At 28.3% G+C, this 13,935-nt stretch overlaps 2 protein-coding genes across 2 annotated transcripts; both read right to left on the bottom strand.

The window, feature by feature from the left end:
• Positions 1–505: 505 nt before the first annotated feature.
• On the bottom strand, positions 506–8,477 carry LOC111638814 (putative ammonium transporter 3). The gene is made up of 10 exons (XM_023384564.1): positions 8,273–8,477; positions 6,884–7,433; positions 6,749–6,820; positions 6,605–6,664; positions 6,409–6,482; positions 6,036–6,329; positions 2,230–2,779; positions 1,431–1,507; positions 993–1,309; positions 506–763 (listed from the first exon to the last, which is right to left on the bottom strand). The coding sequence occupies exons 1-10, from the start codon at positions 8,367–8,369 to the stop codon at positions 506–508; spliced, it is 2,349 nt and encodes a 782-aa protein (XP_023240332.1). The 5' UTR covers positions 8,370–8,477.
• Positions 8,478–9,754: 1,277 nt separating this feature from the next.
• Positions 9,755–13,339, bottom strand: LOC111638813 (putative ammonium transporter 3). The gene is made up of 7 exons (XM_023384563.1): positions 13,135–13,339; positions 11,746–12,295; positions 11,611–11,682; positions 11,467–11,526; positions 11,271–11,344; positions 10,875–11,191; positions 9,755–10,084 (listed from the first exon to the last, which is right to left on the bottom strand). The coding sequence occupies exons 1-7, from the start codon at positions 13,229–13,231 to the stop codon at positions 9,755–9,757; spliced, it is 1,500 nt and encodes a 499-aa protein (XP_023240331.1). The 5' UTR covers positions 13,232–13,339.
• Positions 13,340–13,935: the final 596 nt, after the last annotated feature.

Below are 13,935 nucleotides of genomic sequence, written 5' to 3'. Positions count from 1 at the left end.
ATTACTAATAAACAAACGATTTCTTGTTAGTATATATATACTAACAAGATAAAAATCCTATTGTGTGAACCATATGTCTACTCGAAGTAATCAATACACAGACGTAAAAGAAAAATTGATCTTGTTTTCTTATTCACAGCTTTTGATCATATAAAAAAAATCATATTCATCAGAATTATTGAAATTTACACATTTATCTCTTAATGACATTTTATAATAGAATCAATCGTAACGTAATTAAAATTAGTTTCTTCATAAAAATTTAAAAATTTCATTAACTTGTAATATGAACAGTTTATAAATTTAGGTGTATTTGGCATATTTCCATAAGACATATTTAGAAAATTGCCCCATGAAATTATCTTTTTTTTAAACTTTTATTTGAATTTTTATTTATATTTATTTTTTATATAGACTAATGGTTTAAGCACGAGAATTATCAGTTTGAGTATCGTTAATTAATTAATTAATTAATTATAGGCTAATATGAGAATATATAAAGAAATTAGTTTTTACGGAAAAGTCGAATTGCTCTAAATCCATTTTTTATTTTATTTTTTTGTTTTTTAAATTTTGAATCTTGGAAAAACATTTTTGCCGTTAAAAATTTTGATGGATTTTCACTTGGTTCCAAAAGATTAACTAAACTACCGATAACAGATTGGGTATCTTCCAGTTCAAAAGTGATGCCATGTTCTACAAAATCTGAACCAGCTAATTCCTCTTCTTTGGACATTCTTATTGGCACAAATTTATTTATTACCTAATTTATAAGAAAATTTTTAGTTACTATAATGCAGTTACTAAAGTTTTAATGCATTTACAAGAAAAATATTATAAATTTAGTGTATAAAAAGTGTTAAAAAATAAAAATAAACTCTGTTTAGAGTAATTAAAATAATTTTGTTACTTTCATATTTAAATATTTATATATACTAAATGAAAATTTAGTAATTAATATTAATCAATTAAGATTTGAAGCTATCACTTACAAAAAGTAACAGAAAAGTTGTTACTGCACTCCAAATTCCTATAATAACAACAGCAAGCACTTGAACTCCTAACAGTCGAAATCCTCCACCACGAAAAAGTCCAGACTGTCCTTGACTCAGTTTCAGCAACAAATCTTCTTCGACAAACAATCCAATAGAAATCATTCCCCAGATAGAACCAATAACATGGACACTGATTGCTCCAACAGGATCATCGATGCGGAAACGATCGAGAAGAGGCATACTAATATTCGTCATTAGAGAACTAATAGCTCCAATAATTAACGCTTCGAAAGGATGATAAATAGCACATCCAGCTGAAATGTAAATCATTTTTGTAATATTATATGGGTGACTAATGTTGAGATTTATAAATTAAAAAGAAAATTTTTGAATTTATAAACATTTGAAAAAATGTTACATTTAGAAAATGCTTACCTGTAATAGAAACAAGAGATGATAAAATCCCATTAATAATATTGATAATTATGAATTTTCGTTTTTTGAACGCATAGCTATAAAATATTTTATAGAATTGTTTTATTTTAGTATTGAAATAAGTTTAACTGTAATTCTTTATAAACATATTTTACCTGAAGATAAGTGAAGTTATTCCACCGCCAATGGAAGAAATGATTGTTATTATCGCCGATCTTTGCAGAAGAAATATATCAGCTTAATTATGATTTTTAAATTTATGCGAGAAATTATAGTAACTAATTGATTATGTTAGCAACAATTCTAAAAAATGAAACTATAATACGATTTTTGTCTGTAAATTATTAACACAATCTGAATATATGTGTTAGAAAATATTAAACGTATTAAAAGAATTTTATTTCTACCAAATTTTAATTTTATCATGATAAAACAAAACAGTTCCTGATATATTAAACTATATAAATTTAAAGTGGTCGTATAAATATTCAAAATTGAATCAAACTTATTCAATATCTTTACAGTATAACATTTATAGCTTTTATCATATAGAGAATAGCATATAATCGAATTTCCAAATAAATTGATATCGCAAATAAAATTCTTAAAGTAGTTAATTTTAAAACCTTTAAATATATAAAATGTACTTACCTTGCTGTATACTTCCACTTATTTCCTGAAATTCCAAAACTGCTTCCACAATTAAAACCCAGCCAACCCCACCTAATCAAATTAAAGTAATATATTTAGCTCATAAATTAATTTTTTGAAGTCATTATCTAAAATATCACGTCGTTACCATAACATAAACATTCCAACAATAGCATTGGTAGGACAATTCATAGCCACTGTTTCATCTTCAACTTCATATCTTCCTAATCGAGGCTTTAACATCAATGTAGCTACCAAACCCGATATTCCTCCTACTAAATGGACTGCCGAACACCCAGCAATATCTACAACTTTCATTTGACTTAGGAATCCTAAACGGCTCCAGATCCAATGAGCCGGAAGACAAAAAATTACAATATTGAAAAAACTAAATATACAATAAGAGGTAAGATTACATCTTTCAGCCATGGCTCCAGAACAAATAGTTGTTGCTGTTGTAGCAAAAGATAATTGAAAAAGAAATTCGGCAAATACGTAACCCATTTGAAATTGACTGGCTTCGACGAAATAAAATCCAACGCCAAACAAAGGATTAGCTCCTCTTTCTTCTCCAAAACTTAAACCGTAACCAAACATCCAATATGCAATTCCTCCGAAGAGTACATCTACAACATTTTTCATCATAATGTTTACTTCGTTTTTTCTTGTTACACATCCTGATTCTAAAAGTGAAAAACCTGAAAAAGAAAACTTAATTATGTAATATTAATAAAAGATCTATTTGACAGATCTAGTAAATAAGTTCCTTTCAAAATTGACTTGTATTGAAAAAATAACAATACAGTAATCTAAAACATAAATTTACTGATATTTTATATTATACTATAAAAACATCAGTAAATATTAATTATTTAGCCTTTATTTTTAAATTTTAAGACAGAAAATTAATAAAAATTTTCGAGACAATTATAATTATAAGAAGTTTTCAATATGTTTGGTCTTCAAAAAAATTATTGTCATTGTATAAAGAAGTTCTAATAAGTTCTTATATAAAACTTATAGTTATTGTTATAAATTCTTTATTAGTATTAAAGGCAAGACTTGTTACAGGGGTTATTACAATATTGAAAAACTTATAGTCTAGTTATTATATATCTTAAACTTTTCAAAAAAATAAAAATTAAATGTAGGCCTATATATATAACCTATATTACATTAGTAAAAACCTATCTGTAACGAACACTTACAAGTCCGAAAATATTGTCCGTTTTAAAGAGATGTTCATTAATAATAAAATAAAAGAATAAAATAGAATAACATATATAAGATATTTAATTAAAAATTGTATTATTTAAAAATATCGATTATTTTTGTAGCAAACATATATTCTAAGCGCTAAAAAATTAAACATTTTAAAAAGTTTAAATCGATATTTGTATTGTCATTCGTTTTTAGATACATTAAGCATATTAAAATCTTGGTTTGTAAACATTCGAATAAGAAAAAAAATTTTTTAAATGTGTAACAATAAATCAAAATGTTTTGAAATTCTTACTATTATTTTCTATAAAAGATTATTTTAAATTAAAATTAAAGCCCGCGTTTTATTGTAAGAATATTTTTATAAATTATATTAATATGAAAACAAACGCCGATAAAATTAGTCCAAATTGATTAAATTACATGCTTAAAAGTATTTCAATTGATTAAATTACATGCTTAAAAGTATTTCAATTGATTAAATGCTATTTTTATTACGAATGAAATTGATAAATAATACTTATTTATTAAAATTACAATTAATAAAAATTTTTTAAATTTGAATCTTTCGTATCATCAGAACTTTAATAGACTCGAGTTTATAATACACGTTTTATCAAATACTATACACACAATTATTCTGACTAACTTCAGCCAAATTTTTAAATATTATCTAAAAAGTAAACGAAATTACGATTGGATTAAATTTTCTTACTGCAATAGATATCATTGGCTTATTACTGGCGATAGGCCTGTGGTTAATTTCAATAAATTCTTTTACGATACTATTTAAACTACAATAAGCTAACAATTCGAAAAATATCAAGACATGTTCTCACCTGATTGCATAGTAAGTATAATAAAAGAACTAGTCAGAATCCATGTAGCATCGTCCCATGATATTTTCGTCTTTCCTATGGAAGAAACTGCTCCGTCGGTGCTGTCGGACATATTTATTTAGCATAGAAGATAATCAAAGATTCGTCGAGAAGAATCACAATTCAAATCGACCAGTTGTCATTTATTGGTTCATTCAATAGACAATTCTATAGTAGCATAGAAAACATCTGGACGGTCCTTGAAGAAGACGAGTATCTACGATCTGATAATAAAAATCGAAAACAAAAAAAAAACTCGCGTAATTTTATAACTCGCGTGATTTTAATCGGTTGAAATAATATTGACATAAGAATGGTTTTGCCCATTTTGATTTTAGATTTACTGTTATTATTATTTATTTTATAACGCATAGTTACTGTCAACATGTGTCAAAAATTTTTATTATTTTAATTCTTTCGTTTTTTTTATTAATTATTTAATCAATTTTTATAATTTGTATAATTTAGTTATTTGATTTATTAAAACAAAAATAAACATTCTGATTCTTTTCACTAATTTGTCGTAATCTACATACAATAATAAATTTTTATGTGAAAAATTAAAATAAAAGGAAAAATATTATTTAAATAATTTTTATTATATAAATCTATAATGTATTTACTATACACGATTAATTTGTTTTAAAACAATTATCTATATACAAATTCAGAACTTATTGCATATTTTTCATTTTATGAAATATTAATCTGTTTAAGAAACGATACAAGCTACTCCTCTTCTATTTCCATTAAGTAAGAATCTATCTGAAGCTTTGGAAGAAGGTCTATCAATCCAAGCTATATATTTTAACTTCAAATTTTTTGGTCCATTTGGAAGATACCGATCAATTAAATAAGTATCCCACTGCGATCGAGAAAGTCTGTGCTTGAAAGTTACTTCGTGGAACTGGCCTTTTAGTTTCAATTGATTTATCATTAATTCGTAATCATAGCCATCGTGGCGAATGTCATGTTCCACAAAATCTGCACCAAGTATTTCTTCTCCAGGTTCCATTCTTATGGGTATAATTTTATTAATAGCCTGAATAAAAAGGTTTTTATTATTCTAAATATTATTAATTATTTTTAGAATATAATATTGATTAAATTATAATCTAATAATTATCAAAATTAAATTTAGAGGAAACTTATATAATACAAATAAGGCAGTTGAGTGCCTTGTTTGAAACTCGTGAGTGAAGAGGAAAATTATTGATTCTTTTCTTCCCAGTTTTTTTTTAACAAACGAAGTACGTAATTTTTTTATTAATAAAAATCAGACTTAAAGATTTTAGTTTTCGTTATTAAAACATGACTCTAATTTATGGGAATAGGATACACTATGAACTGAAGTTTTTCCAGGCTGCAGGGAAAAATTCCCAGCTTTCTCCCTTTGACGGCCCTCAATACGAATATATAAATCAGTGTTTTTCAACCTTCTTGAATACGCGACTCCTTTACAAGTTAAAAAATTCTGGCGACCCCCCACGGCCATATTAAAACTATGTCAGTGATTTTAAAAACTACGTATTTAATTTTCTTTCTGTTGAGATTTAAATATCGATCAAAAAACCAAATGTACTGTAAAATAAACAGGCACAGCCTTCTCACTGAAATTGTGGTTTTTTTATTGTAGTGTAGGACCTACAAACACTTGTCTTTTTCTTTCACTCGCGACCCCCCGTGTACAGCTTTGCGACCTCCCTGGGGGTCGCGACCCACAGGTTGAAAAATACTTATATAGATTATCATTAATTTTTGTAATTTATCATTTCTAGCTATTTTTAATTGAAATACATCGATATTCTCGTTTATATCTCACATATACTTACAGTCAAAAATATGTAGGTAGTACTCATACTCCATATAATAACACATAAACAAGTTAATAATTGAACTCCAAGCAAATAAAATCCTCCACCTTGGAAAAGTCCTTTTCGTCCATTTGATAACTCTAATATGGGATCATCTTCTATGAATAAACCTACTGCAGCCATACCCCAAATTCCACCTACTCCATGCACAGCGATTGCACTTACAGGATCGTCTATATCAAATTTTTCAAACATTGGAGTTGTATAACAAGATAAAATTGCTCCAACTGCTCCTACTAATACTGAAGAAGCAGATCCCAAAAAAGCTGACCCAGCTAAAATTATAATGTTTTAATACATAAGTAATTTATTATAAATTATTAATTTCTATTCAGAGATTTATAAAATAACTACCTGTTACTCCCACGAGAGCAGCAAGGATACCGTTCAAAATATCACTGACGTTGTATTGCTTATTTTTCCAATATCTAAAATTTTGTTAAATATTCTACAAAAAGTTTCAAATATAATAAAAAGAATGTGTTGTTTATGTCACTAAATGCACCACGCTTTTTTCGTTTCCAAACGAAATATAGATTAAGTTACTTACGTATAGAAAATGGCAGCGATTCCTCCTCCTAATGATGCATTCATAGTGTTAATAGCAGCTCTTAAATTAAGAAAAAAAAATACTTCTTTTAAATTTATTTAAATGTTTTTCAATATTGCAAAAATTAATCATTTCTTTTTTTACCTTCCTGCATAATGCCATTTATTATTTGAAATTCCAAAAGTGCTTCCGCAGTTAAACATTAACCAACCCCACCTTAATTGGAAACGATGTATTTTATTTTTAATTTATATAAATAAGTATCGAATTGTTACTTACCATAAAGTGAAAGTTCCTACAACTGCGTTACCAGAATTTCCCATCGGTAAAGAAGCTCCCATAGCTTCAATCTTTCGTAATCGGGGTTTTAAGAGCAAACATGCAACTAAAGCAGAAGCACCACCAACTAAATGCACTGCTGAAGAACCCGCAAAGTCTAATGCACCCAAATGTTTCAAATATCCATGATCTCCCCAAATCCAACCAGCTGGTATGCAGTAGACAACGGTATTGACAAAAGAAAATATACAATAAGCGTTGAAATTTGCTCTTTCGGCCATTGCACCCGATACTATAGTAGTAGCTGTGGTTGCAAAAGATAACTGGAAAATAAAAGTTGCAAAAATAATACCCATTTCATCTGGCGATGAATCCAGTAAAAAGTAGCCGACACCACAGAAAATCGTTGTGCCAGGTTCTTTACCATATTGCAAACCATAACCGAAAACCCAATAAGACAAACCTCCAAGAATAACGTCTACTGCATTTTTTGATAGAATATTCACTTCGTTCTTTTTTGAGACGGCTCCAGATTCCAATAAACCAAAACCTGTAAAAAATTAATATTATTTAACATTTTTATAATAAATAAACGTTTGTAATATGATTAAACTATAAAATCAGCTCAAATTTAAATTAAAAACTAAGCAAAATAAGAACATTATAACATTTTATTGAAAAAAAATCAATAAAAATTATAAATAAAACTTGTATATACTTTTATTTTTGAAAATAATCAGAATATTTAAACAATTTATAATTAAAAATGTGTTGAGAAGTATTAATTAAACTTATTTTAATATCTGCAAAAAAATTAATTTTTTTTCCGTTAATTTATATTAATTTTTACACGAAAAAATTAATTATTTATAACTAAATTATAAATAAAAATTGTACATACTTTCATTATTTTCGATGTTATTTATTTTTAATACAGTAATACTTCGATTTACGCTACCCCGACTTACGCGAACCCGGAGTTACGCGATTTTCAAATCTCGTCGATTCGTCTTTTGTTTGAGCGCCACGCATCTCTTGATTACTCATTCCCCCACACTATTGTTCGGCTTACATGTTCGGGCGTGTCGCGCGGAATCGACACATAGCTACAATTTATTTTGTGTTATTTATTTCTGTGTTTGTTATATATACGGAGACTCGAGAGACTCTATGTGGTGATTTCTTGTAACCGTGAACGAATCAAAAGACGAGATAAGATTAACGAGAACATTTATTAGCTTACATACATCCGATTTGGATTTTACACAAATTGAGAAATTATAGCCCGACTTACGCGGTTATCGCTCGGTCCCACCTATCGCGTAAGTTCGAGGTATTACTATATGCTATTTTGTATTGACGTTAAAATTAATACAAGATCAAACTTACCAGTTTGCATTGTAAAAATAACAAATGCTGCTGTTAAAATCCAAGTTGCATCATCTGAAGTTACAGCCCCGACGTCTTCTGTAACATTACTGGACATCACTGTCAAGGTTTAACAGCTGAATTGAACACAGAGAAAATCATGCACGTGTAGTAGGAGATTTTTTTGTTTTGTTCGATAAAACATAGTAACCGATAGTACAGATTCTGAATCGTACTATTGATTGTTTAGTAAATATAATTTGAAAAGCTTTTAATTGAACACAACCACAAACATACACATATCTACCTAAATAATATTAATTAATATAATCTGTGTGCGTGTGTGTATGTGCGTTTGTTTGTTTATTATACGTAAATTTATACATACGAATAAGACGGTATTTTGCAAATAGTTATTAATTTTACTACTATTATCTANATTAAAATTACAATTAATAAAAATTTTTTAAATTTGAATCTTTCGTATCATCAGAACTTTAATAGACTCGAGTTTATAATACACGTTTTATCAAATACTATACACACAATTATTCTGACTAACTTCAGCCAAATTTTTAAATATTATCTAAAAAGTAAACGAAATTACGATTGGATTAAATTTTCTTACTGCAATAGATATCATTGGCTTATTACTGGCGATAGGCCTGTGGTTAATTTCAATAAATTCTTTTACGATACTATTTAAACTACAATAAGCTAACAATTCGAAAAATATCAAGACATGTTCTCACCTGATTGCATAGTAAGTATAATAAAAGAACTAGTCAGAATCCATGTAGCATCGTCCCATGATATTTTCGTCTTTCCTATGGAAGAAACTGCTCCGTCGGTGCTGTCGGACATATTTATTTAGCATAGAAGATAATCAAAGATTCGTCGAGAAGAATCACAATTCAAATCGACCAGTTGTCATTTATTGGTTCATTCAATAGACAATTCTATAGTAGCATAGAAAACATCTGGACGGTCCTTGAAGAAGACGAGTATCTACGATCTGATAATAAAAATCGAAAACAAAAAAAAAACTCGCGTAATTTTATAACTCGCGTGATTTTAATCGGTTGAAATAATATTGACATAAGAATGGTTTTGCCCATTTTGATTTTAGATTTACTGTTATTATTATTTATTTTATAACGCATAGTTACTGTCAACATGTGTCAAAAATTTTTATTATTTTAATTCTTTCGTTTTTTTTATTAATTATTTAATCAATTTTTATAATTTGTATAATTTAGTTATTTGATTTATTAAAACAAAAATAAACATTCTGATTCTTTTCACTAATTTGTCGTAATCTACATACAATAATAAATTTTTATGTGAAAAATTAAAATAAAAGGAAAAATATTATTTAAATAATTTTTATTATATAAATCTATAATGTATTTACTATACACGATTAATTTGTTTTAAAACAATTATCTATATACAAATTCAGAACTTATTGCATATTTTTCATTTTATGAAATATTAATCTGTTTAAGAAACGATACAAGCTACTCCTCTTCTATTTCCATTAAGTAAGAATCTATCTGAAGCTTTGGAAGAAGGTCTATCAATCCAAGCTATATATTTTAACTTCAAATTTTTTGGTCCATTTGGAAGATACCGATCAATTAAATAAGTATCCCACTGCGATCGAGAAAGTCTGTGCTTGAAAGTTACTTCGTGGAACTGGCCTTTTAGTTTCAATTGATTTATCATTAATTCGTAATCATAGCCATCGTGGCGAATGTCATGTTCCACAAAATCTGCACCAAGTATTTCTTCTCCAGGTTCCATTCTTATGGGTATAATTTTATTAATAGCCTGAATAAAAAGGTTTTTATTATTCTAAATATTATTAATTATTTTTAGAATATAATATTGATTAAATTATAATCTAATAATTATCAAAATTAAATTTAGAGGAAACTTATATAATACAAATAAGGCAGTTGAGTGCCTTGTTTGAAACTCGTGAGTGAAGAGGAAAATTATTGATTCTTTTCTTCCCAGTTTTTTTTTAACAAACGAAGTACGTAATTTTTTTATTAATAAAAATCAGACTTAAAGATTTTAGTTTTCGTTATTAAAACATGACTCTAATTTATGGGAATAGGATACACTATGAACTGAAGTTTTTCCAGGCTGCAGGGAAAAATTCCCAGCTTTCTCCCTTTGACGGCCCTCAATACGAATATATAAATCAGTGTTTTTCAACCTTCTTGAATACGCGACTCCTTTACAAGTTAAAAAATTCTGGCGACCCCCCACGGCCATATTAAAACTATGTCAGTGATTTTAAAAACTACGTATTTAATTTTCTTTCTGTTGAGATTTAAATATCGATCAAAAAACCAAATGTACTGTAAAATAAACAGGCACAGCCTTCTCACTGAAATTGTGGTTTTTTTATTGTAGTGTAGGACCTACAAACACTTGTCTTTTTCTTTCACTCGCGACCCCCCGTGTACAGCTTTGCGACCTCCCTGGGGGTCGCGACCCACAGGTTGAAAAATACTTATATAGATTATCATTAATTTTTGTAATTTATCATTTCTAGCTATTTTTAATTGAAATACATCGATATTCTCGTTTATATCTCACATATACTTACAGTCAAAAATATGTAGGTAGTACTCATACTCCATATAATAACACATAAACAAGTTAATAATTGAACTCCAAGCAAATAAAATCCTCCACCTTGGAAAAGTCCTTTTCGTCCATTTGATAACTCTAATATGGGATCATCTTCTATGAATAAACCTACTGCAGCCATACCCCAAATTCCACCTACTCCATGCACAGCGATTGCACTTACAGGATCGTCTATATCAAATTTTTCAAACATTGGAGTTGTATAACAAGATAAAATTGCTCCAACTGCTCCTACTAATACTGAAGAAGCAGATCCCAAAAAAGCTGACCCAGCTAAAATTATAATGTTTTAATACATAAGTAATTTATTATAAATTATTAATTTCTATTCAGAGATTTATAAAATAACTACCTGTTACTCCCACGAGAGCAGCAAGGATACCGTTCAAAATATCACTGACGTTGTATTGCTTATTTTTCCAATATCTAAAATTTTATTAAATATTCTACAAAAAGTTTCAAATATAATAAAAAGAATGTGTTGTTTATGTCACTAAATGCACCACGCTTTTTTCGTTTCCAAACGAAATATAGATTAAGTTACTTACGTATAGAAAATGGCAGCGATTCCTCCTCCTAATGATGCATTCATAGTGTTAATAGCAGCTCTTAAATTAAGAAAAAAAAATACTTCTTTTAAATTTATTTAAATGTTTTTCAATATTGCAAAAATTAATCATTTCTTTTTTTACCTTCCTGCATAATGCCATTTATTATTTGAAATTCCAAAAGTGCTTCCGCAGTTAAACATTAACCAACCCCACCTTAATTGGAAACGATGTATTTTATTTTTAATTTATATAAATAAGTATCGAATTGTTACTTACCATAAAGTGAAAGTTCCTACAACTGCGTTACCAGAATTTCCCATCGGTAAAGAAGCTCCCATAGCTTCAATCTTTCGTAATCGGGGTTTTAAGAGCAAACATGCAACTAAAGCAGAAGCACCACCAACTAAATGCACTGCTGAAGAACCCGCAAAGTCTAATGCACCCAAATGTTTCAAATATCCATGATCTCCCCAAATCCAACCAGCTGGTATGCAGTAGACAACGGTATTGACAAAAGAAAATATACAATAAGCGTTGAAATTTGCTCTTTCGGCCATTGCACCCGATACTATAGTAGTAGCTGTGGTTGCAAAAGATAACTGGAAAATAAAAGTTGCAAAAATAATACCCATTTCATCTGGCGATGAATCCAGTAAAAAGTAGCCGACACCACAGAAAATCGTTGTGCCAGGTTCTTTACCATATTGCAAACCATAACCGAAAACCCAATAAGACAAACCTCCAAGAATAACGTCTACTGCATTTTTTGATAGAATATTCACTTCGTTCTTTTTTGAGACGGCTCCAGATTCCAATAAACCAAAACCTGTAAAAAATTAATATTATTTAACATTTTTATAATAAATAAACGTTTGTAATATGATTAAACTATAAAATCAGCTCAAATTTAAATTAAAAACTAAGCAAAATAAGAACATTATAACATTTTATTGAAAAAAAATCAATAAAAATTATAAATAAAACTTGTATATACTTTTATTTTTGAAAATAATCAGAATATTTAAACAATTTATAATTAAAAATGTGTTGAGAAGTATTAATTAAACTTATTTTAATATCTGCAAAAAAATTAATTTTTTTTCCGTTAATTTATATTAATTTTTACACGAAAAAATTAATTATTTATAACTAAATTATAAATAAAAATTGTACATACTTTCATTATTTTCGATGTTATTTATTTTTAATACAGTAATACTTCGATTTACGCTACCCCGACTTACGCGAACCCGGAGTTACGCGATTTTCAAATCTCGTCGATTCGTCTTTTGTTTGAGCGCCACGCATCTCTTGATTACTCATTCCCCCACACTATTGTTCGGCTTACATGTTCGGGCGTGTCGCGCGGAATCGACACATAGCTACAATTTATTTTGTGTTATTTATTTCTGTGTTTGTTATATATACGGAGACTCGAGAGACTCTATGTGGTGATTTCTTGTAACCGTGAACGAATCAAAAGACGAGATAAGATTAACGAGAACATTTATTAGCTTACATACATCCGATTTGGATTTTACACAAATTGAGAAATTATAGCCCGACTTACGCGGTTATCGCTCGGTCCCACCTATCGCGTAAGTTCGAGGTATTACTATATGCTATTTTGTATTGACGTTAAAATTAATACAAGATCAAACTTACCAGTTTGCATTGTAAAAATAACAAATGCTGCTGTTAAAATCCAAGTTGCATCATCTGAAGTTACAGCCCCGACGTCTTCTGTAACATTACTGGACATCACTGTCAAGGTTTAACAGCTGAATTGAACACAGAGAAAATCATGCACGTGTAGTAGGAGATTTTTTTGTTTTGTTCGATAAAACATAGTAACCGATAGTACAGATTCTGAATCGTACTATTGATTGTTTAGTAAATATAATTTGAAAAGCTTTTAATTGAACACAACCACAAACATACACATATCTACCTAAATAATATTAATTAATATAATCTGTGTGCGTGTGTGTATGTGCGTTTGTTTGTTTATTATACGTAAATTTATACATACGAATAAGACGGTATTTTGCAAATAGTTATTAATTTTACTACTATTATCTATTATTTATTAATTTTTTGTAATTATAATTCTACAAACTTTAAAATATTCTGCTTTAAAAACTTTTTAAATTATTAGTTGAAATCTAATATTTAGAACTATTATTTAGGGGAGACCGGGGCAAGATCGGCATGTTAAGCTTTACTTAAATTTTGTGTAATAAATACTGCTGTAAACTTAAAAAAAAGCTTTGCATATTGTCTATTGGAATGTTACCTTACTATAGAACTGGTTAAAATCAGTTTGGAAATAAAAATAATTAAAATAATTACAACTTTACAAGAAGAGAGAAATTGACGAAGTTGCCCCGGGTATAGGGGCAAGATCGGCAACTTCTCTCTTTTTGTAAAGTTGTAATTATTTTAATTATTTTTATTAAAGTTGCC

This window comes from Centruroides sculpturatus, unplaced genomic scaffold (assembly GCF_000671375.1).
Source record: "Centruroides sculpturatus isolate CEXI.00-Female unplaced genomic scaffold, Cexi_2.0 scaffold948, whole genome shotgun sequence".
Classification (NCBI taxonomy): Eukaryota; Metazoa; Arthropoda; class Arachnida; order Scorpiones; family Buthidae; genus Centruroides; species Centruroides sculpturatus.
The sequence above is the reverse complement of the archived record's forward strand: the minus strand, read 5'-3'. Positions and strand labels throughout refer to the sequence as shown.